The sequence below is a fragment of the Budorcas taxicolor genome, chromosome 2, assembly GCF_023091745.1.
Source record: "Budorcas taxicolor isolate Tak-1 chromosome 2, Takin1.1, whole genome shotgun sequence".
NCBI lineage: Eukaryota > Metazoa > Chordata > Mammalia > Artiodactyla > Bovidae > Budorcas > Budorcas taxicolor.
Window position 1 is genome coordinate 163,489,506 of NC_068911.1, and position 27,339 is coordinate 163,516,844.

General features: G+C 35.2%; 2 protein-coding genes across 2 annotated transcripts in view; one reads left to right on the plus strand and one right to left on the minus strand.

The window, feature by feature from the left end:
- The window catches only part of PSMD1 (proteasome 26S subunit, non-ATPase 1), an 83,745-nt gene that overhangs the window by 17,088 nt on the left and 39,318 nt on the right, over window positions 1–27,339 (plus strand). Inside the window, exons 10-16 of the mRNA XM_052657062.1 lie at window positions 717–805; window positions 1,278–1,356; window positions 1,953–2,126; window positions 3,742–3,853; window positions 4,848–5,044; window positions 6,451–6,546; window positions 8,540–8,604. Coding sequence (XP_052513022.1) covers window positions 717–805; window positions 1,278–1,356; window positions 1,953–2,126; window positions 3,742–3,853; window positions 4,848–5,044; window positions 6,451–6,546; window positions 8,540–8,604 — 812 coding nt within the window. The remainder of the gene's footprint in view (window positions 1–716; window positions 806–1,277; window positions 1,357–1,952; window positions 2,127–3,741; window positions 3,854–4,847; window positions 5,045–6,450; window positions 6,547–8,539; window positions 8,605–27,339) is intronic.
- HTR2B (5-hydroxytryptamine receptor 2B) lies at window positions 12,184–25,963 on the minus strand. Its single transcript, XM_052657075.1, has 3 exons — window positions 25,441–25,963; window positions 16,832–17,032; window positions 12,184–13,076 (listed from the first exon to the last, which is right to left on the minus strand). The coding sequence occupies exons 1-3, from the start codon at window positions 25,961–25,963 to the stop codon at window positions 12,184–12,186; spliced, it is 1,617 nt and encodes a 538-aa protein (XP_052513035.1).

Below are 27,339 nucleotides of genomic sequence, written 5' to 3' on the forward strand. Positions count from 1 at the left end.
TTTGCTGAGATATTCATCCTGACAGTTGTTCATTTTAATTTTTGAACAGATGATCTATTCATCTGGTTCCAAAAAAATTTTAGTATGAAAAGATACATATTATGAAAAATCTTCCTGTCTTGCCTGTGTTATTTACCCAAATCCTTTCCCAAAGTCATTTTATATAATCATATATTATTTCTTTAATATGAAGTTCTTTGATTGAGGTATATGTAATCATGCTTCTCTGGATTTTTAAAATGATTTTTAAAATAATTCTTACAAGTGTGCAAGAGCAAAGTTTGCATCTATGACAGTTTTCTGATGCTTATCTTTATAGTGCAATCGAATTAAACAAAATTGCTTTGGTGACTGACAGAGGTATAGTGCCAGAAGAGGTACACCATTGCTCCTCAGGTTACATCCATTCTTGGAGACCTTGAGCAGGATGTCAAAGAGAAATGGCAAACTATTTAGAAACTAACAATTAGAATATCTACTATTAAATTCTTACCTGAAATCTATTGACCTCAAGACCACAAGTAAAACTTTTGACTTGCTGTTTTTTAATAAGCTAGCTATTTAATCTTTATAAAGAAATTTCCAAGATTCATATTTTAAATGCTAATTCAGTTTATTCATGTTTTCACCACAAAATAGTGCTTCTTATTGCGTATTTACATGCAAGCTTGCATTTGTATGAATACAAATGATAAATATCTGTGTTTATTTTTTAGGATGCAGTAAGGAATTCTGTCTGTCATACGGCAACTGTCATAGCAAACTCTTTTATGCACTGCGGCACTACCAGTGACCAGTTTCTTAGGTAAATGTACTCACAGGCTCCCACTTCAGTTTAAAAGTGTCTCTGACAGACACTCTGTTGGCAGTATTACATGGATGTGGGGAACTTTACCTCCTTGCCAGTCCTGAATTTTAAATTCTACTTTTGCTGTTTTATAAATTTTTTTCATTGCATTTAACTACCTGTTTTGAGGTAAAATTAATTTTCTTCATTAGTTGCCTTGAATACAGATTTTTTAATGTAATATATTAACCTCTGAAGTTTGATACAGTTTTGCTTTTGTTCATAATGTAATTACATATGTGTTTTTAGAGAGTCCTCAGAATATTAAGAGGCCATAAGAGGTAAAACAGAATCATCAGTAACTTGAAATCCATAAAGTAAAATGGTTTTTAACAGTTCAAGGTAAAAATGTTAGAGCTTTGACTTTAGTGTTATAAAAAGCTTTATGAAATTCATTTCAGTAATAATGCTAAATTTTGTTTTCTTACAGAGATAACTTGGAATGGTTAGCCAGAGCCACTAATTGGGCAAAATTTACAGCTACAGCCAGTTTGGGTGTGATTCATAAGGTAATACATACTGATCTCTGTGAGCAGGCATCAGAACAGAAACAATTTTTCTTGAGTTAAGGAACAAAAAAATAGGGACTTCCCTGGCAGTCCAGTGCTTGAGACTCGGAGTATCCAATTCAGTGGACAGACCAGGGAATTAAGATCCCACATGCTATGTAGTGCAGCAAAAAAAAAAGCGAGAAACATGTTTACTATAATGCATTGACAAGTACGTTTTGTTAAATTAGGTCAGTCCTTATACAGGAAAGGATAAAGTAAATAAGAAATGTGTGGTTTTTTATTTTTAATAAGAAGTAGACATCTTTTTTGTGTGAAGACTAAGCCGTTTCTTAAAAGATGAATTGAAATAATTATTTCCTGAGTCTAAGATAAATTTGGGGAAATATTATAAAACAGAGGAGGCGAATGGAAGCATTTGTTTCTAACTAGGATGTGATTTAGGATCACTTAAGAGCTGTCTTCTCCTGTGAGTGATAAAGTTGCTTAGGAGAGAACTCCACTTCCTCCTTCACTCTGGAGAAAAAGCAGTAGTCATAGAAAATGTTTCTCTCACTTTCTTTTACTGACACCTCTGTGGTGGCTCACATTTACAGGGTCATGAGAAGGAAGCATTACAGTTAATGGCAACATACCTGCCCAAGGACACCTCTCCAGGGTCAGCCTATCAGGAAGGTGGAGGTCTCTATGCACTAGGTCTCATCCATGCGAATCATGGTGGTGATATAATTGACTATCTGCTTAACCAGCTTAAGAATGCCAGCAATGACGTAAGTATTATAATGCACAACTAAATTCCCATTACTTAAGAATGAGGGAAACATTATATTTGCCAAATTATTTCAGTGAATAGAAGAAATCTTGTAGGATTTCCAAATCTACATTCCCAGATCTAAAGTACTGTTTTCATAGAATCTTATCTTTTAAAGGTAATTTCCTCTCCTCCTCTATAAGCTAAAATTGTGTTTCCAGTCCCTTAAACCTTACGTATGAAAAGTGAAATAAAGTATCAGATATTTATAAAATGTTCACTGTATGCATTGTAAGACACTTTGGAGTCTTGTTATGTTACATAAGTGATTTTCTGTTATATTATAGGAAACTAAAGCCCCTCCAAAATTGCCTGTACTCTTTTGGGAGTCAGAATTCTTGCTTGTGTAAGCTTTTTGGTGATTTTTAAATGTAACTCTTTTGGAAAAACTTATTAAGCATCCCTGTTTTTATTTTAAGGAGCCATGACATAGGATTTTAGACTTTTTAAACCTTTATGTTAGGGTAGTCTCTATTAAAAAGCTATTGGGAGAGTAGCTCAGTGAGCCAGAAAACTTCCTACTTCAGTGAAAAGACTGAGATCAGTAGGATGGTCTGTCTCAGCTAATATGCCCCTATCCACAAATCTTATATAATTTATAGATATCTCTGCCTTAAATTTCTGGTGATCTCAGGTAAAAATTTTCTTATCAGATAAAGCTTTTTGATTACCAGCAACAAAAACCTCTGCTGACCAACTTAAGGAGGTTATTGGAACTAGCTTATATAATTAAAGGAAAGCTGGTGAACTAGTTCTCACAAAGGTTAAAGCAGGGTGATTCTGGGAATCTTGGTAATAGGAACTAATGGAATGATCTCTTCGAGGCTCTGCTGTCAGGATAAATGAACTTGAAATGTTTTTGGTCCTTGGGTCATTCCACTTAAGAAAGATTAAAATTCCAGAGGAGCATCTGATTGGCTTCTCTAGAGTCACAGGCCCACACTTTCCACAGGGGAGTATGAGAATTTATTTTCAATGACAGTCTCACCAAGATTTGAACCAGTAGGGAGGAATATTCCCCAAGCAGGACTGGGGTACTGTCACTAATAAAAGGATACTGCACATTCAGAAGTAACGGATCATCACACACATATTCTCCAAATAAAGACTAACTTTTGCTTTTGACACCATTTTCTCCCACTTTCTTCATAACCATGTTCCATTAGGGTCCTTTTTCTGCTCTGTGCTTCCTCCCTCAGTTCATAAGCATATTTACCTACCCTAAAAAGACTCTTCTTGCAGTTGCTTCTCTCTCTTAGTTGTTGTCATCTGTCTCCTCCCCTTCTTGTGTAAACTTATTAAAGGAGAGCTGTACTGTCTCCACTTTGTCTTCATTTCCTTCAGTTCAGTTCAGTCACTCAGTCGTTTATAACTCCCCATTATTTTATATCAGCAGGCAGCATTCTTTTGAAACTGAAATTGTGAGGTTACCACTGACCCTCTGTATCCTTTGATAATATTCACTAGGCCAAATGCTCTCCATGCCAACAGCACAATATATTTTGAAAGTACAATGAAAGGTTGGATTTTAAGTACCGTGTACCAGATAAATGGAGCCCGTGCTTTTTCTCTAGATCGTTCGGCATGGTGGCAGTCTAGGCCTTGGTTTGGCTGCCATGGGGACCGCACGCCAGGATGTGTATGATTTGCTAAAAACAAACCTCTATCAGGATGATGCTGTGACAGGTAAGTGATTCTTTCCAAAGATGACGTACTGTAGGATTAAGTAACGTAACATTTGTTTTCTGCCTATATTTTGTGGTCTCTTAAGAATCTAATAGATTTCTCTACTTGTAGAGGGAGTTAATTTTGCCACATTTATCAAATTCATCGTATAAAAATATATTTTGTGATAAATAGGCTTCTAAAAATAGTATATCTTGTGTATATGTCTGTATTACTGACTTTTGCAAATAGAAATTTATTAGAGCGATCTCCTTGTATCCTGGGACTATCTATACTGCTTGGTGATAATGTAGAAAAAATATTGCCATAGTATTTCATTTGAAATCACTGCAGGATTTCGTGGTGTATCCTATCACAATTTAAAAGGAAAATAGGTATAAATATATGGATGGACTTCCATATAAACTATCCTTCTTTATAGCTGATGATTTGAAAAAAATGCTACAGAAGCTGATGGTTATTCTGATAGCTATTAATAGTTCAGTTCAGTTCAGTCGCTCAGTCGTGTCCAACTCTTTGCGACCTCATGAATCGCAGCATGCCAGGCCTCCCTGTTCATCACCATCTCCCGGAGTTCACTCAGACTCACGTCCATCGAGTCCGTGATGCCATCCAGCCATCTCATCCTCTGTCGTCCCCTTCTCCTCCTGCCCCCAATCCCTCCCAGCATCAGAGTCTTTTCCAATGAGTCAGCTCTTCACATGAGGTGGCCAAAGTACTGGAGTTTCAGCTTTAGCATCATTCCTTCCAAAGAAATCCCAGGGTTGATCTCCTTCAGAATGGACTGGTTGGATCTCCTTGCAGTCCAAGGGACTCTCAAGAGTCTTCTCCAACACCACAGTTCAAAAGCATCAATTCTTCGGCGCTCTGCCTTCTTCACAGTCCAACTCTCACATCCATACATGACCACATTAATAGTTAGCACTTCCAATAGAATATGTTTTATTTATATACCTAACTCTTATTATTTAATGTTTTGCTTTCTACTCACTAGGGGAAGCAGCTGGCCTGGCCCTAGGTTTGGTTATGTTGGGCTCTAAAAATGCCCAGGCTATTGAGGACATGGTCGGCTATGCACAGGAAACTCAACATGAGAAGATTCTCCGTGGTCTTGCAGTTGGCATTGCATTAGTGATGTACGGGAGGATGGAAGAGGCTGATGCTCTCATTGAATCTCTCTGCCGTGATAAGGTGAGATCACATATTATTCATCCTTTCCTCCCTGCTTTTCCTCACCCTTCAGTTATTATATCCAACATTTATAGAAACACTTAACCTTGACTAGAAATTATCTCTGTTCCCATCATAACTCCTAGGTACATTTATCGATGAAACTTCTCGAAAGATATATAAAGCCTAATAAAATTTAGGCAAGAAAAACACTGATTAGAAGAGGTGAGCAGGACTAATTTGAGATTAAGACTTCAGTGGTTTTCAAATAAGCAGATTTAGAAAAGTTCTTTAGAAATTGTAAGTTGATTTATTTTAGAAATAACGTTTTGGGGATGATTTCATAAACATTTGATGGGATACAAAGTTTGCTTCATTGTTTTTTCATCACAAAACAGTGCCCATCTCTGTACTTATTTATTTGGATGGGTTTTTTTTCCTTTGCCTTTTGTCTTGTTTTTGAAAAACTGAAAAGTGAAAGTTAGTCACACAATCGTGTCCGACTCTTTGCAATCCCATGGACTGTAGCCTGCCCAGCTCCTCTATCCATGGAATTCTCCTGGCAAGAGTACTAGAGTGGGTTGCCATTTCCTTCTCCAGGGGATCTTCCTGACCTGGGGATCGAACCCGGGTCTCCTGCATTGCAAGCAGATTCTTTACCAACTGAGTCACGAGGGAAGCCCCTGTCTTGTCTACCTACCATATACAATATAGTAAAAATTGTTTTACTGTTGTAAAAACAAAAACCAAGATGTGTGTGTGTGTCTTGTTTTTACAACAGTGAAACGATTTTTACTATATTGCATATAGTAGGTGAAAGTGAAAGTGAAGTCGCTCAGTTGTGTCCGACTCTTTGCGACCCTGTGGACTGTAGTCCACCAGACTCCTCTGTCCATGGGATTCTCTAGGCAAGAATACTGTAGTGGGTTACCGTTTCCTTCTCCAGGGGATCTTCCAGTACTGTCCTCTATAATCTGACTTTAAAAAATCCACTGCTATAGTTTATTGATAAAACTACTAATTACTTTGCTCAGCCATCAAACTCCATATCTCTTCCACTCATTGCTCAGTGCCCAAGAATTAAGTGATAAGGTAAAAAGCAAATTAGAATGTAGAGTTAGAAGCAGGCTTCTTTGTTGTTTGACAAATGAAAGAATCATAGGGCAGTTGGTATTGGGCTTGAGTTTATACGTCCTAAAAAGTGTGAGGCAGCATAGGTATGTTGCACTGAATACTGGGAATTAAAAGTAGTTAATTATTCGCATGTTAGAGCCTTTAGTTTCCCCATTCGTTTAGAAAACTACCAACCACAAAATGATTCTCTTTTAGTTCATTTTCTGCCTAAACCCAGCTCCCCTTATGAATGCAACTAAGCCTGTAAGAAGTTACTATTTGAAATAAGTTGATGATGTTGAATTATTTCTTAGGATCCAATTCTTCGACGATCTGGAATGTATACTGTAGCCATGGCTTATTGTGGCTCAGGTAACAACAAAGCTATTCGACGCCTGCTACATGTTGCTGTAAGTATTCTAACCCTTTCTTGTATAGAGATGAAAGGGAAAGTTTGCAGATGGACCCTCAATGTGTTGATGACTATAACACCCACACCACATAGTCACCACCAGTGGTCTCAGATTCATATTCTCTTCCACTGAATACAGTCAGCCATAACCGAGCACCAGGTTCACTTAGCTTTTCCAGGTAATGGTGTGTCTTATTTGAGTAGAAATCCTTAAAGTCATTCAGGCAACTTCTGGAACTTTGTCCCAAGGAAAACCCTCGTTAGTAAGAGACAAGACCATGTGAATGTGTGCAGCTACCCCAGGGTAGGAAAATCTGATGAACAATAGAAACAACTTCTTTTTACAGCCTGTGAAGTTAGCTTCCAGGTAACCCTGAGGGACATGCTCTGTGACAGGAGACACACTGCACAGGAGAGCCAGTGCCCATGTTTTCCAGTAGGCTTTTTCCACTCATAGTCACCCAGTTCAGGTGTAGTTTTTCAATAATGTTGTCTGATGACACAGTGGACATTCCCTGTGTCTCCACCCAGGACGTTTCTACCATCTTGGTGCTGGGAAAAGGTAGACCCAAGATCATCTTCCTGTGCAAGGAAGAGTTTAGTACTGTTAATATTGTTTTCTTCCTAGAGATGTTCACATCATATAGTATTTATTAGCAATTTATTATTTATCAGTGCAGCATGTGGTATGTTCTAGATGTTTGTATTTTGCTTAAGTTTAGGGCATATTTTTTTTTTAAACAACATTGACAGAACGATTAGATTTTTGGTGTGGGCCACAAATGCTATGGGTACAGCTGAAATAATCTTTAAAACTATCCCTGAATCTTAAACTTCACCAAGCTGTAAAGGCTTTTAAGTCTTGAAATGAAGAAATTCTCAGTTGAATCTTTCTAAATTTGGGTAAAACATTCTAATAGAGGAATACAGTAGTCCCCCCGCCTTATACATGGATATATGTTCTTAAACAACCAATGGATGGCTGAAACCATGGATAGTACTGAAACATACTGTTTTTTCATATACATATATACATCCATACTTGTTATAAAGTTTAATTTATAAATTAGGCATAGTAAGAGAATACTTGAATTGCCAGTATCACTACTTCTGTGCTTTGGGGCCAGTATTAAGTAAACTAATATAACCTTTATTAAGTAAACCATTATTAAGTAAATTAAATAATGTAAGTTTACTAAGTAAACTTAACCATTATTAAGTAAACAATAATAAACTTTAAGTAACCATTATTAAGTAAACTAGAGGTTATTTGTGACCCTATGAACTGCAGCCCACTAGGCCCCTCTGTCCCTAGAAATTCTCCAGGCAAGAATACTGGAGTGGATGTCCGCCTCCAGGGGATCTTCCCAACCCAGGGATCGAACCCAGGTGGATTCTTTACCAGCTGAGCCACCAGGGAAGCCCAAGAATACTAGAATACTGGAGTGGGTAGCCTGTCCTTTCTCCAGGGGATCTTCCCAACCCAGGAATCGAACCAGGGTCTCCTGCATTGCAGGCAGATTCTTTACCAGCTGAGCTACCAGGGAACGCTATTTGAATATAAGCACTGTAAAACCCCGTGGATCTGATAAATGAGTGGGTTAACTAAGTGATTGGTGGGTGGATAACAAATACAGCTTGGATACACTGACCAAAGGGTTCTATCCCAGGTGGGACAGAGTAGGACAGCATGAGATTTCATCTTGATACTTAGAATGCATGCAGTTTAAAACTTGTGAGTTATTTCTGGAAATTTCCATTCAATAAATAAATTCAGACCACAGTTGATTGTGGGTAACTGAAACTGCTGAAAGTGAAACTGAATAGGAAGATAGCTATGGTATAATATACAAATAAGATCTAATTTACATTTAAATGATGTGGGCCACTCATATCAGTTTATTCTAGCAATAGAATGCATATAATATAATGATTGTAGTAATAGAATGCATGTAGTATATAATGTAATCATCCTTTGAAATTTTTCCTAGGTAAGCGATGTTAATGATGACGTCAGGAGGGCAGCAGTAGAATCACTTGGGTTCATTCTCTTCAGGTAATAATTTCTAATTTCTGATTCTGTTTATATTCCATTTCTATGTGTAATTAGTAGTTACACAGCAACTAACTCTCTGAGAAATCTATCTAGGTTCAGAATGTGGACCATTTAATAATAAAGTTGTTGTTGTTCCTCTGAAAAAGAAGCCAGTATGTTTCAAGAGATTGGGGTGCTATTTGAGAAGTAGTAGTCCACTTCTCATGTATTGATATATTGGTAATTCAAATGGGATGCTATCTTTCATACCGTGTAGAGTTCTTGAAGCTCTTTAATGAGAGTGAAAAGTAATAGGCTTTGTTAAAATGCAGAAGAGTGAAAATTTTGCAGATATCGAGATGCCTGTGGCATTATAGTATGGTTGTGATCCAGGGGACACACTCTGAAACCAACCTGCCAGAATTGAATCTTGGCTCTGCCACTTACTGAGTCACTCAAACTCTGAGTGACTTAGAGCTTGTTACTTAGCCTCTTTGAATTTCAGATTCCTCATTTGTAAAATTCAGTAAAAAAGGTAGAGTAATAGTATCCAAGACTTTTTTGACAATTAAGTGAGTTAATATATCTAAAGCCCTTAGAATGGTATCTGGCACTAGTAAGTGCTAGTCAAGTGGGTGTGAATAGTGGCAATTGTAATAGTGGCGATAGGTACAATAACACCTCTTAAAATAGTTCTGCTCTCTGATCTCACATAGTTTCTTTTCCCTAAGGTACTTTAAAGTGCAACACAGGAAAATTAAAAGTACTTCTTTCAGCTCTTTTTTTGGATACTGCTGGATATTGGATACCCTTTTTTGGGAATTGTGATGAAATTGCACTGTAATGTAGGGATGGGAATCTGAAGGAACAAGTAAGATGAGTTTCATGTTCTTTTAATCTCTGGTACAGATTTTCTACCCCAAGTTCCTGGAATGAACCTTTGTTGTAAAGATTGTAATGTAATTCAACAAATACATATACATATATAGTTTTTCCAACAAATATTCATTCAACATCCACTGAACTGGTTAGAGAACCGTCTCTAAGATGCAAAGTTAGCCATTTACTGCAGACACTAAATACTTTTTTCCTATTTTGGATAAAAATGTTGGCTAAAACAGCAAAGCACAGATCCATATAGCATGCTAATAGGTTTCTCCTTTCACCAGTCAGTTTTGTTGAAGGAGGTGGTTTAACAAAATACTAATCTCCTTCAGTGTATTATCCTCTAACCCTCATTTGTCCAGCTTGTTCACAAAGACACTGGAGAGCTTTCACTAAATCCTGAAGATGTGGTATTTATACAGATCTGGTTTTCTTGCCTGGGAAATTCCATGAACAGAGGAGCCTGGAGGGCTATGGTACATGGGGTCGCAAAAGAGTTGGATATAACTTGGTGACTAAACAACTAGTCTGGTACCTCTAAAACAGAGTATGTGGTTAATTGGTTATTACTGATTTTAGTAAATTCATAGAAGTATCAGGTGTTCATTGATTTCTTTTCTAAGATCTGATAAAACCTATTTGTATTAAGCTATTCCATGTTTTTTCAGGAGATCTACAACAGACTCCACAGTGTAAATTTCTTGATTCCCATCCCTTTTTTCTCTTTTTGAACGTTAGGATATTTGCCACTTAGGTCCTTTTGTACCTTTGCCATTTTCTGTTTTTCCTCAGATTTGTCAGGGATGGTTCTATAATTATATTCATAGGTTCTATTTCAGGGATGTGATTCATTTAGCTTAGAGACTTGAACCCATTTAAGGTAGCCAGTCTCTTCACCTATTTTACATTTTGATCAGTTTTAACAACATTACTTTTTCTGGTCTAAAAATCATTCTCTTGAGACAAAAGATGGAAGCAGATTAGAAGCTGAGTAGTTCTGTTTCCATCCTGTTGTCTTTGGCATATCATTCTAGCCAACCTGTGATGCTAGCCTTTCCTTAGTTTTGCTCTAAGTTTAGACACAATATAAAAACAAAAATAACTCAGTCACCTCGTGTGTATATTCTGCCACACAAGAAATTGAGTAACTGGTTTTTTTTTTTCCCTTTTTAACCTGACCATGCTTTGATCTCTAATTAACAAAATTCATTTCTGCTCTTGTATTTACTGTAGCTCACACATGTGGTCAATTCCCAGTTTCAGCAGCAGATGTCTTCCCTGAGCTGCTTTTAGGCTTTGCTAAGGTCTCTACCACCAAGGCTACTACCAAGGATACTCAGATCCAGCTAATGAATTATGTGCTTTTTATTTCTAAAAGGCCATTCAGGGTTTTGGTGTGTGTGTGTTTCCTTCATAATATGATTCTTATAAGAAGTAGAAACTAGAAAAGATGTTGGGAATGCTTTTGTCTAAAACTTCATGGATGAAGAAAATTAAATGTAATCAACTTGTCTAAGGTGCTGCAAGTTCTCAAATTATTAATAACTAGTAAATGACACAGATTGGATTTAGTCCACATCTAGCAGTGCAAAGTAAAATGACAAACAGATGAATAAAAAATTATGTGCCAGAAGTTCAACCAACTCTTTGAGCAAGCTTGGGCAGCCATGATCTTATTTACAAATTCATTAAAGTTTAGGTTCCTGGATTAAAGTCCCATGCCTCCAGTTTACACATGCTCTTTGAGAAACATAAGGTTCATGTACCCAAGACTGTTTTCATTTGCTTTTTCTTCCTTTAGTAAACCTTCCTCTGTTCAGTAAATGCCTGGTATGAGCCATTTAACGAACAGCGGTAATTCCAAGATCCAGTTCTTTGGTGTGATATCCAGATACTCTCCTCCCTACCCCCTTTCATCAAGACAGTTTCCTGATCAGTGCAAAATTGTGGCTACATTTAACTAAAGTGAAAGTGAAAGTGTTAGTTACTCAGTCATGTCCGACTCTTTGTGGCCCCGTGGTCATTGCCCACCAGGCTCCTCTGTCCATGGAATTCTCCAGGCAAGAATACTGGAGTGGGTAGCCATTCCTTTCTCCAGGAGATCCTCCCGACCCAGGGATCGAACCTGGGTCTCCTGCATTGCAGGCAGATTGTTTACCATGGAAAGCACCAGGGAAGCCCACATTTAACTAAGCCAAACTGTAAATGGCAATCTTAGCTTATCTTCAGATGTGATCATTATTTTATACTCTTTTTTTTTAGACCTCTTATCACTGTTGTTCTGTGTTATGTCTTATGCTTTTAAGGCCTTGAAGACAAGGTTAATGCTTGTTTGTTTTGTTTATTTCATTCTTGGCATAGCTTTGTATGCAGTTAGGAACTAAATAAATTTTTATGGTAGCATTATTTTTTTGTATGGTGACATTGTTTTTTTCTAAACCACAAGTTTATTGATTTAATAATTTTATTTCATTTGATTATCTTAACATTTAACCAGTGTGCTGGATTGTTTTAATTTTCAGCTATACAAAAATGATTTTTTATTAATAGTAGAATAATTTTGCCCAAATAAAGAAAATTGGATAATCTTAATACAGAATTCTTAATTTAACGAGATGATTTTTGATACATGATACAACGTTCTTTATATAATTCTTGGTATATTTATATTTTCTTCATCTTACTCATCATTATATTAAAATTGTGCCATTACTGCTATACATAACTGATTTGCTCTTCAGTTTTGTCACCTTCATTTTCGGTGAGGAGAAGTGTATCTAGTAAAATGATGGATGAAGACTGAATGGTTGAGCCTCGGAGCCTCATTGGGCTCTGGTACATGGCAGGATTAATGCCATTTCGCATTCCATGTTTCATAAAAAATATAGAATTCTCTGCCATTGGATTCCGAAAGTAGATATTACTGGAGCATTTTCCAAGGGTTTTTACTGATGTGGGGGCTCGGTAATTGCAGGTGAGGTACCGGCCAAATGCATCCCGAAATGTCTTGTTGAAGAGAGTGTAGACCAGAGGATTCACCCCTGAGGAAACATAGCCTATCCACACAAATATCTCCAGGAGCATGTTGAGAGTCATCTGGTTGCACGAGTCACATAAAACTAAAGTTACATTTGTAATAAAAAAGGGGCACCACATAAGTAAAAAGAGGAAAAATACAATCCCGAGAACCTTTGAGGCTCTCTGTTCATTGGAAATGGTCTGCACTGACTTCTTTCCTACTGTGGACATTCTTCGCATAAGTATGTCAGCTCTTGCATTGGGCAGAGTTTTGTCCTTGTGAAAGCCATCCAGCATTGCTACTTTTTCTGGTGATGAGCAAGGTGTTTCATCCCTTTGGAAAACTGTGGACACGGTCAACCATGTTAGGCGTTGAGGTGGCTTGTTTTTGACCAAGTAAGCTTTCTTCTGTAAAGCATGGATAGTGAGAAAGTAGGTGACAATCATGATGGCCAGGGGTGTGAAGAAGGAAGCCAATGAGCCAAAGAGCATGAAACTGCCAAAACGATCCTTTGTCAGCCCACAGGTGATGTTGTTTGGGTTAGCCACATCAGTTTCTATCCCTTTAATAGGAACTGGAAGGGCAATGCCTAAGGAAAACAAGATAAACTGAGTTATGACCTTTGATTAGATCCTTTTAAAGTTGGTCTTCCTGACATTTCACGATTAGTATATGTTAATTCCTTGTACCCGCAAGGCAGAATCAAAGCACTTAATCAATGGAAGATTTGACAAACAGAATCAAAGTAGGCAAACCTGCTGTTTTTAAAGAGACTCGTTAGTGGTTTCAGTTGTATAACTAAAGCGTCCCTAAAACTATATTGTACCCATGATATAGAGAGTGTCTTCATTTATTCTCCACTTCACAGTATCTATTTTTGTTTCTTGAGCTATCTCAGGTTAAGGAAAGGAATATGGGAGAGAAGTTGCTTTTATCTTAATATCCAATGTGATTGAGCTCAAAAGACTTAAGAATACATTCATGCAGTATCTTTGTTCTGAGTTGATACCTATTTAATCTCTGAAGTTACACAGTTTCATTTAACAGACAGTTTATCTTTTGATATTTGTGAATGTCTTTTAACTTTTTCTTTCTGACTTCTTAGGGAAAACTAAGGGTTCATTGTTTTTTATTAAATGCTACTTAAGAGTTTGTGGATCATGAAATTTATTTTCAAGATTGCATTTTCCTCCATTAGAAATGAAGGAAATATATTTCATGCTAATTTTCTTACACTTTAAATATTATGAAGTAGGTATTTAAATATGATCTTGCTTATTAGTGAAATAGCTTTTTAGAGAAGAGAACACAAGTGTTGGCCCTAATCCTTTCCCTTTGAAACAGCAGATATTTTAAAGTAAGTCTGAGTTAATTGATCTTTAGACGCATCTAGGATTCTTGAGGTATCATAGGATTCACTTCTCTGAATCTGAATATTCCTGTCATCTACATCGCCTTTTTATTGTAGCGTAGAGACCTTGACAAGAATGTATTCCTCAATCCCTTTCTAATGAAGGCCGCTGCTTTGTCTGCTTTTTCTCAGGTACACCACCAGAAAGATGATCTCTATACTTTCTGTTCTACACTAGGGGTCAACAAACTGTGGCTCAACGGCCAAATCTGGCCTGCCTTCCATTTTTGTAAATAAAATTGTGTTGGAACACAGCCATACCTGTTGTTAATATATGGTCTGTGGCTGCTTTTGTTCTACTGCCGCTGAGCTGAGTAGTTTTGACAGAAATCATACAGAATCTGTAAGACCAAAACATTTACTCTCTTGCCCTTTGCAGAAAACTTTAGCTGGTCCTTCTGTCCTATTACTTCCAGTAACCATTACACTGTTCTCCTCCCCACCCCACCCCCGCAAAAGCACATCTCTTTCAAAGCCTATGTAAGCTATTTATACTGTTCTCCATCTGGATCCTCTACCAACCTCCAGGACATATTGTCTGTCTTCCTTAATGGTTTTAGCCCTTTGCTATAGTTTTCTGTCCCCTGTTCCATTCTATCATCGTCCATAATTTCATCCCATTGATGACTCTTCTAACACCCAAGTTTATATTTCTTGAACTCTTCACCTCCAGTTATTTGTTTGCATTCCTGAAGCCATCCATACATAAGTCCACTTAAAATTATCCCATATCTAAAATCGTGAACGGTTATTTCCCTTTCTTGTCCTGCTGCTCTTCATTGCTGTAGAACTTCTTTCCACAGTTATCTTGAGCTCTATCCAGTTCATCCTTCTCTTTTTCCCACATTCCATTAACTCCCATGAAGGCTCATGTTACCTTCTCAACCAACTTGTTGGTCAGTAACCTTTGTCTTCTCTGGTATTTTTTTACACCTTACCCTGTTACTCTCCTTTCAACCTTACTGTTGTCAGGTGTTACCTGGGATAACTAAATCCAGAAGAAGAAACTGAGCTCTTTTCAGCACATTACAGAGTTTAAAAACTGAACTAACACTGTTATCTACCTTTTCTTTTACAAAGTTGTTAAATTGTCATTGGTTCTACAGCACAGAGTGTGATGAACTGAAAATGGTATTGATCTTGACCTTTGTGCTTAAATAAGTCTTTAAGCCAACCATTTAAAACCTCTAGGTTTCTTTTCTCATCTATAGAAGGAAAAAATAGGTTTGTAAGATCCCTTGTAAGCTGTAAATCTGAGGTCATCGTTTTATTCTTTTCTTCCTGTGTACTTAGTACTTACTATTAGACCATCTTCCTGAGTGAAAAGATTCTTTTTCCTATTTTTATATTCTTAGTGTCTAACATATAAGCACTCTATAATATAATTTGATCAGTTTTGTCAATATAAATTCATGTCATCCAGGCTTAATCAAGGTACAGCTTCTACCAACAGGCTCTATATTAGCTTGAATATATATTTCAGTTTCAAATGTTTTAATTCTTAAGGAACCGTTTCTCCTATTTTCCCTCCACCTTTGCCCTGTCCCCCATTCCACCCCTTGCTTCCACCCTACTGCAACACACACAGTTTCCCTTTCCTTTTCTCTCATTGCCCTGAGCTTACCAAAAAGATAGGGGGTTTTTGACATAACTTCAGTTTTCCTTCTCTCCACTTTAAATTTTGGCAGTTGTCACTCATTATCTCTGATGCCCTTTCTGTAGCTTCTTTTTTAGGGCCCTCTTTTGTTCTATCAATCAGCCTCTTTCCCCAAAGTTAGCTTTTTCTCACTGCTTGCAGATAAATAGACTTCTCCTTGACTCTTAATTTCTTCCCAAGCCAGAGTAGTAACACTCCTTTCTTTAAACTGGAAACTTTTCAAAAGAGGGTTGGTCTTGGTATCTTTATTCCAAGAATATGTAGGTCATTTTCAATATTTTGCTTTCTTGTTTGTTTTTCCCTAACCCCCAGTGTCTTTTTCTTTCTCAATAGAGAGAGAAGTCACATCTTTACTTGATTTCTTTCTAGTGTTTCAAGTCTCTCGATTATTTCAAGTCTCTCTTGATTTTTTTCCTCTTTGAATTTTCCTTACTAGGAGAAAGTGAACATACTGGACATACTCTTAATGATCATAGTAACTGTTGTGAATCTGTTTGTTTTTGTGGTACTAACTTATAAAAGATTTGAGTTACCATTTATGCTTTATATCATGCTCAGATACTCTAATATAGCAGCTATCTTTGAGTATTAAAGATGGGCACAGGGGCATAAAACAGTTAAGAAATATAATTTCTTCCAAAAATTATTTCTGAACATCATTTGTATCTCTTAACATTTCTAATTAAACACTTTCAAGGACTTCCTTGGAGGTCCAGTGGTTAAGACTCCACACTTCCACTGCAAGGGGTACAGGTTCAGTCCCTGTGGTTGGAGTTCTAAGATCTCACATGCCATGCAGTATAGCCAAAAAAAAATTTATAAACGTGTTCAAAACACTTAAACAGACACTCATGTGTCTAGTCTGTATACATGTTAATTTCCAAGGTGACTATATGAACTTTGATAGCGACATAAAATGTTTTCATTCTTTTTTCTCATTTCCTATTTATTTTCTTAGGTGTGATTTAAGATGCATGTCATTTTTTGGTGTTACTTTAATAAAATTTCAGGATTCTGTATGCTACCTAGGCCTTAATGATTGGTTGACAAATATGAAAACTTTTTCAGATTTAGTCTTCCTGCATGTCAGCAAGCCATGAACTTTTCTGCTTTTTCACCCTTTTTCTGATATGATGGTTTAGAAGCTATATGATGAATGTAATGTTATGAGGAGTTTGTATTGCTGTATCACTGTCTACCAGGCCTGATAATCTCCTAGCCAAAAGGAACCAAAGACCTGTATACCCCACCCCACACCCTGGCATTCCCCACATACCTATTGAAATCAACCACACCACGATAATCTTGATTAATGCTGTAGCTCGTGAGTTATATTGATTGGCCTGGATTGGCTTTTTGATGGCTATGTAACGATCCACTGAAATGGCGCAGAGATGCAGGATGGATGCAGTAGAAAAAAGAACATCAAGAAATAACCAGGCAGGGCATAGAACAGGTGGCAGGGGCCACGTAGCCTCTGAAAGAAAGAAAAAAACAAAAACATATTCTCCTGCAGTTTCTTTTTTAACTGATACATATTTTTTAACCTTTTTCTATATTCATCTGAAATTTTACGACTTAACTTCCAAGAAGACTTCAGATAATAAAGTTGACGATATATATATACATTTCTGTAGATGGTACCTTTTAAATAGATTTTGTTTTGTATAGTAATTACAACTCTTTCTAAATCAGTTTAGCATTTTTATCATTATTTTGACCTTTGCTCTTTTGTCTATTTCTTTTGTAATATTTAAAAAATGTATATAGTGTTAACAGCTTAATTTTGCTATTCTGATAAAATTTATTTTTAATCTGCTATTTAAAAAAAATAAACATGCACCTTTTGCCAGACAGAGGAAGCAGTGTAATGTGGCATAAAGAATATTAGCATGGCAGTTCAGGCCTGGGATTTGGGCTCATTTCTGGCATTAACTAGCAGCAGCAGTATGAGCCTTGCTTATAGCAAACTCTAATTTGGTGAAATAACTAAGTGGAATGGCTTGAGTTTTCCTTTTGACAGAAATAGTTCTGAAATAAAGTTTGCGAAAGGAATGGCTGTAGGTTATTCCAGAGAAAAGTGGATTGTTACCCTTCCAAAAGTCCATCCTTCACTCTAAGCACTTGAGATATAATACAGATTTTTGGTTTAAAACGAACATCTCATTATTAGGCATGGTAATTAATTTATTTAACAAACTCTTATTTAAAAAGCATTTTTTCTATATCTCATACCTATACAGTCTTAAACACTTTAGAATATTAAATTTTTTTAAAAATTTCAGGTTTAGGGTATGCTATTGAATATTCTACGTAGTTTTCCAATAAACTTACTTAGAAGAGTATCCATACATATATGAATTTGATAGACTATACATTGTACATATATACTCACTACTATATTTTTTTGCAGTTTTAAAACAACTAAAAATAAAAGTAAAAAAAATAAAACAACTAAAATTTATTATAGCATTTGCCCTAGAGTATTTCAGTTAGAATCCATTTTATAAACACACAAATTTTAGAACTTCCTACAAAAGCACATTGCTTCTGTGTAGAACAAATGCCATACATATGAGATTATCTAAACCCTTTTTATGGTTTAATTGTATGTCCACTGATGAAATGTAAACTACTTTTCCTGGTTTTTGCAAGTGTATCTGACTTTGACAGGTATAAAATAATTGAGGTAACTGGAGGGGGAATGAAGATTATCTCAGGATTTCAGAGCACCAAGAGACCTTTTAGTTGTAAACTGTTTAAATTCAGGAAGCCTGAGGGGTGGAGAGAGGTTAGTATTCCAGACCCCCACCCACCCCCACCCTGCCAAAAAAAAAGACTATAATTTAGGGAAAGATGTTTTAGATAGACTTGAATATTTTTTTTTTTTTTTTTTTAAGAATCAAATAGGATCTCAGTGAAAAAATACTTGGATATTTTGAGGGGTGGAGAGAGGTTAGTATTCCAGACCCCCACCCACCCCCACCCCGCCAAAAAAAAAGACTATAATTTAGGGAAAGATGTTTTAGATAGACTTGAATATATATATATTTTTTAAGAATCAAATAGGATCTCAGTGAAAAATACTTGGATATTTCACCAAAAAAGCTAGCAGACCGGACAAATACTCTCCCATTGGTACCTTCTGCTTCCCCAGTTGGTATGTAGCATTCCTAACAGGACTATTAAAATATTTTTTTAATCAGTATGAGATTTTTTTTTATTGAAAAAGAATAAATGATTCCTTTGTACTTGGTTCCATCTTCAGCAGATTCTTTAAAAAGGCTTTAAAGCATCAGATGGAGGGAGTAATTCATACTTTTAAGTAAATTACTTTAATCAGGCTTTTCCTACTTCATTGAATTGGGGTGGGGATAAGGGATGGAGATGATAAAATTTAGTCACTGAGCTGGAAGGGACACTGATTTTGCAGATGGGTAAAATCAGGTACAGTGAAGTCTTTAAATGTGAGAGGGAGCATTTATTTATCAAAATTTTACTAAAATGTAAAACGTTAATTGGAAGTGTTCTTTAGGACCTTGCTACTCAAGATATGCTCTTCAGATCTGCAAGGATCAGCATCACCTGGGAACTTTTTAGAACTGCAGGCTCTTGGGCCTCATCCCTACCTGCTGCATCAGACTGCAGGTGAAGGAAATACCTTAGATGATTTGTATGCAGATTAGTGTTTGAGAAGCACTGCTTTCTTGAAAAGGTTTTTTATTGAGTTTTCTGACAAAGGATAGGCACTCAGAATTCCTCATAAAAAAACTTAATGGGAGACTGCTCAAAATTAACAAAAGAAATAAAATATGGCAGAGATACTTGTGTTTAGGAAGAATCTAATCAGTTAGATTTTCTCCCTCTTAGCCGTGGTGTTCAGTTTTCTTTTTAACTAGCGGGAAAGGACCTTGAACAGTCAAAGGCAGCAGTGTATTCTTTGACCTGAGCTTAAGGAAATTAATGGCCTAAATAGAGCGAAAAGAATCATGTATGTCTGAGATAGTTTTGCAGTGGAAGCTACTTAAAGTGAGGCTGCATTTTAAACTGTCCTGAAGTTCAGGTTTAGAACTGACCAGCAAACAGAAAAATACTCAAATCTAGAGCTACAGCCAGAGATTCTGATCATAGTTAAAGATTTTAAAAGGCAGAAAATTAAGGTCTTATGTCTTAGGCTTCCTCTTGTAAAATGCCTGCTCTCTATCATCTTTTAAATGGGTTGCTAATAATTTACACTTGCCTATTTAGCTATTCTAATTTTGGATTGTGTTCTTTTCAGTTAACGTCTGGAAAATTCTGGTCAGAAATCTAGTAGCCGTGAGCAGCAGGCCACAACAGAACTCTCATATTAAAAGTACATATCTCTGGAATTAAACTGTTTGACCTACATACTTCTAATTGTGAACTAAGAGGGAGAGCTCTTTAGTGTTGATTTTAGCTAAGCCTATGAAGCCTTGTTAGCTTTGTTTTCCAGCAAAATGAATTTATAAACTACAATTTTGGAGCAGAAAGGGGTTACTAAAATTAATGCAGATCATTAGAATGTTATTGCTTTAGTCAGTGCAATTCTTAATCAATTACAGTAGAAATGTTGAAGCATGATAGAGAATTTTCTTTAAGAAAGAAAGAGACTGAGATATAGGATTAAGAGTGATAGATCTTTTTGTTTAACCTTTATGATTCCAGGTTTCATGAGATACTAGTGAGTAGGCTGTTTTTATGAAACTAACAAATGTAACATGATTGGATTAAATTAATCTTTTATACAAAGCCAAAATAATTGCCTAAGTAGAATTCATGTAACATAATAATTTATGCAAGTTAAAAACAGCTCTAGATGTTCTCAGTTTATAAAAGGACTTTTCCTAGTACAGATATTTTCATTCTAAAATTGTCTTCTCAGTTAGTATTAATTTAACAGGCTCGAGGTCAGGAAAGTTTGTTACTACTCAGAGTAACTGGAAAAGGTTTTAAAGATTTATAATTTTATTTATTTGTTATATTATGTCTAACTTATTTCCATAAGAATATAATGTATTATTTAAAATGGAAGTTAAGATTTACATAAACAGAAAAGTGTATCTAAGAATCTAAGGGAAATAAGTTATCAGATACTTAAACTAAATTAATTCCTGAGGCTTTATTTTTTTAATAAAAACTATTACAGAAGAAAGAAAACATTTAAATTATATAATATGTATCATTTAATATGAAATATAACTTTTAAACAATATTGGGTTCTGCCTTGTCCCTAGATAAAATTCTATGGCCCTCCTGTTAGATCAAGTTATTTAAGATAAAAATGTTGCCTGCTTGCCAAATAAAACAGTTTTGGTTGATACAGTTTCTCATTTCATTTGAGAAAGCAGAGTAAAAGAGGTTAAGAGTATGAATTCTAGAATTATTTCTCCTAGGTTCAGATCATATCATTTATTTATTCCTGTGTCCTCTCTTGTAAAATGAGGATGATAATAATACCATTTTATAGAGCTGCTCTGAGGATTAAATACAGTGATACATGTAAAGTGTTTAGAACAACATCTGGCATGCAGAAAGCACCCAATAAATGTTAGTTCTTATTGTTTGGCAGAAACTAGCCAACTAATCCAGCCGTTAAAACCCTCCCACTTATAAACAATGAGCCGTATCATCAGTATAAAATCAGTGTTTGTTCAGTGTTTGTCTTCCTGCCTGTGGTAGCAAAACACATCTGATTAAAATGAAAACTCTACTTTGTGAAAAGGGCATGAGAACATGTTTAACTGTTCAACTTTTAACTAAATTTGTCATGAAAGTATGCCTTTTACTAAAGTTGAATTTTAACTATTTATATCGAATATGGCTAAGAAGCATAAATAACCTATGTGCATTGCCATGCCTTTTTTGTTTTGTTTTCTTTTGGGTGAGTTGTTTGTTTGTTTGGCTTTCTTTTAAACTGGTATAGAAACCTGAATTTTTAAACCACAAACTTGGCTTCTTGATGACATAGACTAATTTTCATCTGAAACCTGCTTATCCTTGGGGAAAGTTTTTAGTCTGAAAAGCTGAGTTATGCCGTTAGTTTGGAAAGTAATTGACATTAATCTCTGAATGACATAAAAGATTTCCCTCTTGAGGATTTAAAGACTATTTTTAAAGCCATTCCGAGGGGACTCTGTTCATTGATGTACATAGTTCTTGATACTGGAGCAGGACAAGTCCTAAATTGCCCTAACGTCCAAAAAGGACATAGTTTTCAAGTATGTTTTTTTCTTTAATCTCAGAAATTCTTATGTTTCTATATTTATCTTCTGGAAAAGACAGCTAGAGCAGTGCTTAAATTTTTATTACAAAGCTTCTTTGTTTTTGTTATTGTTTTTTCACTGCATTTGAGCATATGAAGGTTAAATGTATAATATAGTGTTATTAATATTTTGAGTGATTTAAAACTTGTGAAAATTTTACATTTTTTTTTAAATTTCCATTTTTCAGAAAGAAGTGCCTTTAATTGCTTTGCTCCCTTGTTTTTTCACTGTATAAATGAATAACTGATTTTTTTCTCTTTTACTGCTATATGTTTATTTCATCTCTGGTCAAACATCTAAACTAAATATTGTATTTAAGTATATAAACCCTTTGCATGTTGTACAAATACTTGCCAGTTATTAGTATATAATACATGCTGGGACCTACTTGAAAATTTCACAAGATAGTGGCAGTGGAAGATTTAGCATAGCCATTTTACACACAGGGTGCTTGAGTTCTGATATGTTGTTAAGTGACTTGCTTAAGCGAATACAAGAGAACCAGGATTCAAAGCATATAGTATCTTGCTTCAAATGAACCCCCATATTTCAGCCATTTTATATGCCCACTTTCAGCATACCGCAGATACTGTTTCAACTTACAGATTATGAAACATTGTTTTAAATTTGTTATAAAGAAGCCAGTAATGACCAGTGGATGACCAAATGTCTCCCTTTACATTTTAAATAATTTGTTTAATGGGAGAAGAAAAAGTTCAGAGACATTCTTAAACTGTGAATAACCTGTCTTTTTTATACTGGCATATGATACTCTTTTTTTCCTTTGAGTTCTACTCAAATTTGTCTAACCTCAGCATCTTCAAGCCTTATATTATAAGCCACTAATTTGTGATCATGGTTTTTAAGAATTATAGACAAGACAGTGAAAAATCTAGAAAGTAAAGGTTAAGTCCAATGCTCCCAAGGAGGAAGAAATGACAGAAAAGTTAATGTAGCATAATTTATTTGAAAAACTGTGTTATATCAGTCATTATAATCTTGGTAAAATAGAAATTCAAATATATAATCAAATATACAAACTATTGGTTAGATAAAATGTTACTCAGTGTAAAAGCCACTTTAAAATTGTCAGTGCTGTCCTTTTTTTTTTTTAATTTAGTTTTGCTAGAATATAAAGTTTCAGTGTTACTTTCTTTAAATTTTCCTAAGATAACTGAAATAACTCCTATCACTAATAATGGTAGTTAATTTTTTTTAATTTCCATAACCAGGGATACTTTTGTTTGTACAGACTTCAGAAATTCTGAAGATTTTTCCTGTAATGAAAGAAAAATGCACAAAATCTACCCCTGCATTTTAAAGTTACAGAAATTCTTATAAATGCATTGATTTAGTTAACACATGAAAGGCTATTTAAAAACTCACAGTATTTGAACTCAGGTCCCCATTTATAATATATGCAGTTCCAAGTTTATGAATGTATCCTTTTGAAAGGTTTTAAGAGGGCAACATGCACTTTCTCATAGAAGTAGAATGTTTTCAATAATGAATTAATGCAGTAATATTTTAAATAGTGGTTCCCAGTTTAGCTTATTTTTAAAAATCTACTAACCTTTCTATGCAGCTTAATTACTGATAGCAGAAATGTTTGGGGCTATGAAAGTTTATTTTGTAATTAAAAATTTACATTTGAAAGAACAAAATGAAGTTAAAAGTGTGTATATATAATAATTTTTTAAACATAGATAGGAAAATGTTCTACATATTGTATGTTAAAATATGTTGGATTTTCTGCTCTTATAGCTAAGAATATCTTGGGCCCCAAATATTTAAATATAAACTTAGTTTTCAGCTGCTGTATGCCTGCTGTTTTCCTGTGAAATACATGGGATTATCACTGTTACCTGCTTTTGTATTTTGTTTATCAGCTTTCTTTAATGTCATGAAACTTTGCTTTTTAAGATTCCTTAACTGTCTAACTGTTGGTTAAGTATCTACAACAGTATTTTGCAAATACTAATAGATGATTGATATTTATGAACTCATGGATTTTAAAGTTAAAATACATTTCAATCTCATTTATTCAACATAACATGTCAATTACATTTTGTTGTAGTTGGGATGAGCATTTTAACATTTTCTGTATGCCTAACAAAGCACAATTTAAAGAGTAACTTCACACATTAAACTATTGTGCACATGGAGATAAGAATTTGAATTGGTGCCTGTACAATCTTTATAAAATATGCATAAATGTTCCTACATAATCCTCATTTACTTCTTTTAAACTTTATTCAGAATTAAGATTGTTTAGGCTCTCCTGTAGAGTAGATTTCTCAGTAATTTTCCATGATTGTGTGTTGCACTAGATTTTTACAAACTTACAAGAGAGGGGATAGATAGCGAATACTAATGATGAGAGAGTCTTTTAAAGCAGAGAAGACATTACTATTTGTCTCGCCAAAGAATTTAACACCTAGCTAAGAATGGGAAGTTGTAGCTTGTCACCATCTGATTGTATTTGAGGGATCAAGTATTAATATTAGATACCTTTCTATAATTATAAACATGTAACATTTAACCTGAATACAATCAAATATGCAATCTAATTCTAGTAAACAAATTTTACTTCTATAACCTGAAATATTTTTATCTTCACCATATAAGCAATTCTAAAAAGCTCTATTTGCTGTAAATAATCATCTTCTTCAGCAATTAATGAATGGACTATTAATTTATGTCAAGCATTAAATAAGTTATATACCCTCTTAATGCTGATTCTTGAGAGCCTTCATAATCCATCATCAGAATTGTATTTACCCAAATTATATAACTAGAGATGTCATGCATGAATCATAAACTACTTGCATCATTTTAATATCATTTTCTTTTTTATTATGACAAACTAAAATTTTAGTTCTAATTATGTTTTAAATTATTGTAATAACTCAGAGTTGGTCATTTATTTTAATAACTTAGAGGTCTTATTCTTCTAACATACATCAAGGACATGAATGGTCAGAAATCATAAAAATTAAACAGATGGATAATCTCTTGGGATTTTCTGAGCCAGACCATTCCTTCAGCAACTAAACATAATTTTTTGTTAACATAACACATGTGTAACACTTTAGTTTAAGTACACAAAGTATAAAGAGCTATAGCAAGACTTTTCAGAATAATTCCAATTGAAATTTGAGTTTAGAGATTTATATTGGCATTTAGTGATTCAGAGATATTATTATTAATATTTAACCCAGCACATTAACTGTCACAATAGTGTTCTAGCTGTTGCTTTATCAAGAAAAAAAAGTACTAGTAATGGGATAAAGTATAGAGTCATCTGTTCTTCACAATAAGTTTTAGGTAATACATTCAGAATATATGAATATTGCTAACTTGGATGACTTCTTAATGATTGTTTTAGGTGACTGAGAGGGAATAGAATTGTTTAAGAAATTATTTTTTGCTCTTTAAAACTGATTATCAACCATAGAAAATGATGAAAAATGAGGGACTGCTTACTCCCTGTATCTTTAAATAGTCCAAATTCATATGTAAACCCTGAATGAGTATCCATTTCTCTAATAGTATATCATAGTTCTGTGGTTCGATGGCAGGAACAAAGTGAAATACTTACCAAACATTATTGTTAAGAGGGCAATCGGCATCACAAACAATCCAACCAGCAAGTCGGCCACTGCCAGGGACATTAGGAAATAATTGGTAGCATACTGCAACTTTTTCTCCAGTGAAACAGCCAGAATAACAAGGATGTTGCCACCAATTGTGGGTATTATCACCGTGAGTATCAGAAGAGCTGCCCAGCGCGGCTTATTTCCCTGTTCCTCACCAGTCTGTTTCATTTTCTCTGGTATCGATTCTGTCTGTAATCCAGACCAGTTAGAAGAGATTAAGTGGTCAAATGAGCTCTGCAAAACATGCCCAGGACTTGTGTGTTGCTCGAATATTCTAAAAGAGAAAGCCATTCGCTGTTTTTCTTTGATTTGATCTGATTCCGGACACTGATCAGCATGGTCAGTAGCTAAGCTGGTCATCTGCTTTTTTAAGTCTTTGTACCCATGCCAAACACTCAAGGCCAAAGTTGACTCCTTCCTTAAAAAGAGAATTTCAAGTTCTATAAAATGAAAGTGTACGTACATCTGTCCATGTCTGTAGGTGAGGCCCGAGTGGTTAGTATTCTGCAGAGGCTCAGGTTTCGGAAGGCTTAGTGAAAGAAACTGATAGCTGTGGGGGAAAAAAAAGACTATTTTTTGGTTTCTCTCTCTCCCCCCTTTTTTTTTTCTTGTTGTGGCAGAGTCGAGTTTGAATTTGAATGTCAGAGAGTTTGCCCTAGATATAAAATATATCAATTGCATTATTTTCTTTATTTCTTAATAAAACCCAGTTTTAAAAAGCAGTTGAATTTATTAGCAGCCTCTCCCTTCTCCATAGGTCTCTTGTGCATTTGTGACAATACAGCCAGTTCTTATAATCATATATATGCCTGGTATGTTCCAATTAATGAAGTGGGAGATACATTAATTTTTTCAGTGGTATAATGAAAACCTAGGGTGTTTCCTGACCCTTGATTGTTATTTTACCTTTACTTTATAATATGTACAGAAGATTAGAAACATCCAAACAACAAACAGAACTTTTCATACACGCTGGCCTTCTACCTAGAAACACTCCAAGCCCCCCACCCTCGCCTGCCCCACCATGATTTACCAGCATAGGAATCCTTATTTGTAATTAGATTTGGTCTGATCAAGTTTATTTTAATACTCATATAAATGCCATTTTTATAAAACATTTTTATAACTCATTCTAAAAAACTGGGGTTTCTAGAACTCCTTTATAGTTTGAAAGAAGAGGATAAAGTATTCCTAGGATCCAAAAAATTGTTTTTACTTGTTTCATCTTTCAAAGAAAATATCTGTTGCTGCACAGATATTTTCCAAATTTATCACTTTATGCCGTTTGAACCAGTTATTTTTTTAAGTAGTAATTTCTTTTTTCTTAGCCTTCCCAGTTTCTGAGGCAAGGAGGGAAGGCTAGGAGGAAGATTAAATCATTTTTTCATAAAGCCTTACAAATCCCACATTAAAATCTTCCCTTTAACATTTGTAAATTTTTCATTTTGGTTTTTAAAGCACTGAATAGAAATAAAAAATTATGGTAGCAGTTTTTGAAGAAAGAAAAGGAAAAGCCTTTAGATTAACCCTATGTTTATCTATTGGGTACTTACCTCTTATTTGCAGGTTACTCTGCTAAGCATGTCATCTGATCTACTCAGGAGACCTGCTTGCTGCTGTGGTGGGAGTCCTCCTCCCGTTGACTTATTCTGAGCCTCCAGCACTGGTGCTTGAAATCATACAAATGTGTTGTGTAGCTGTAAGCGTGCCAAGGAGGTTGTTTCATCTTCGATACATTCATTTTTAGAGAGTAGCAGCATTCATTATAATTCATAAAATCACCAGTTAAATATGTTGAACCAATTCATGATCCTTATTCAAGTTATATTCTTAAGAGCTGT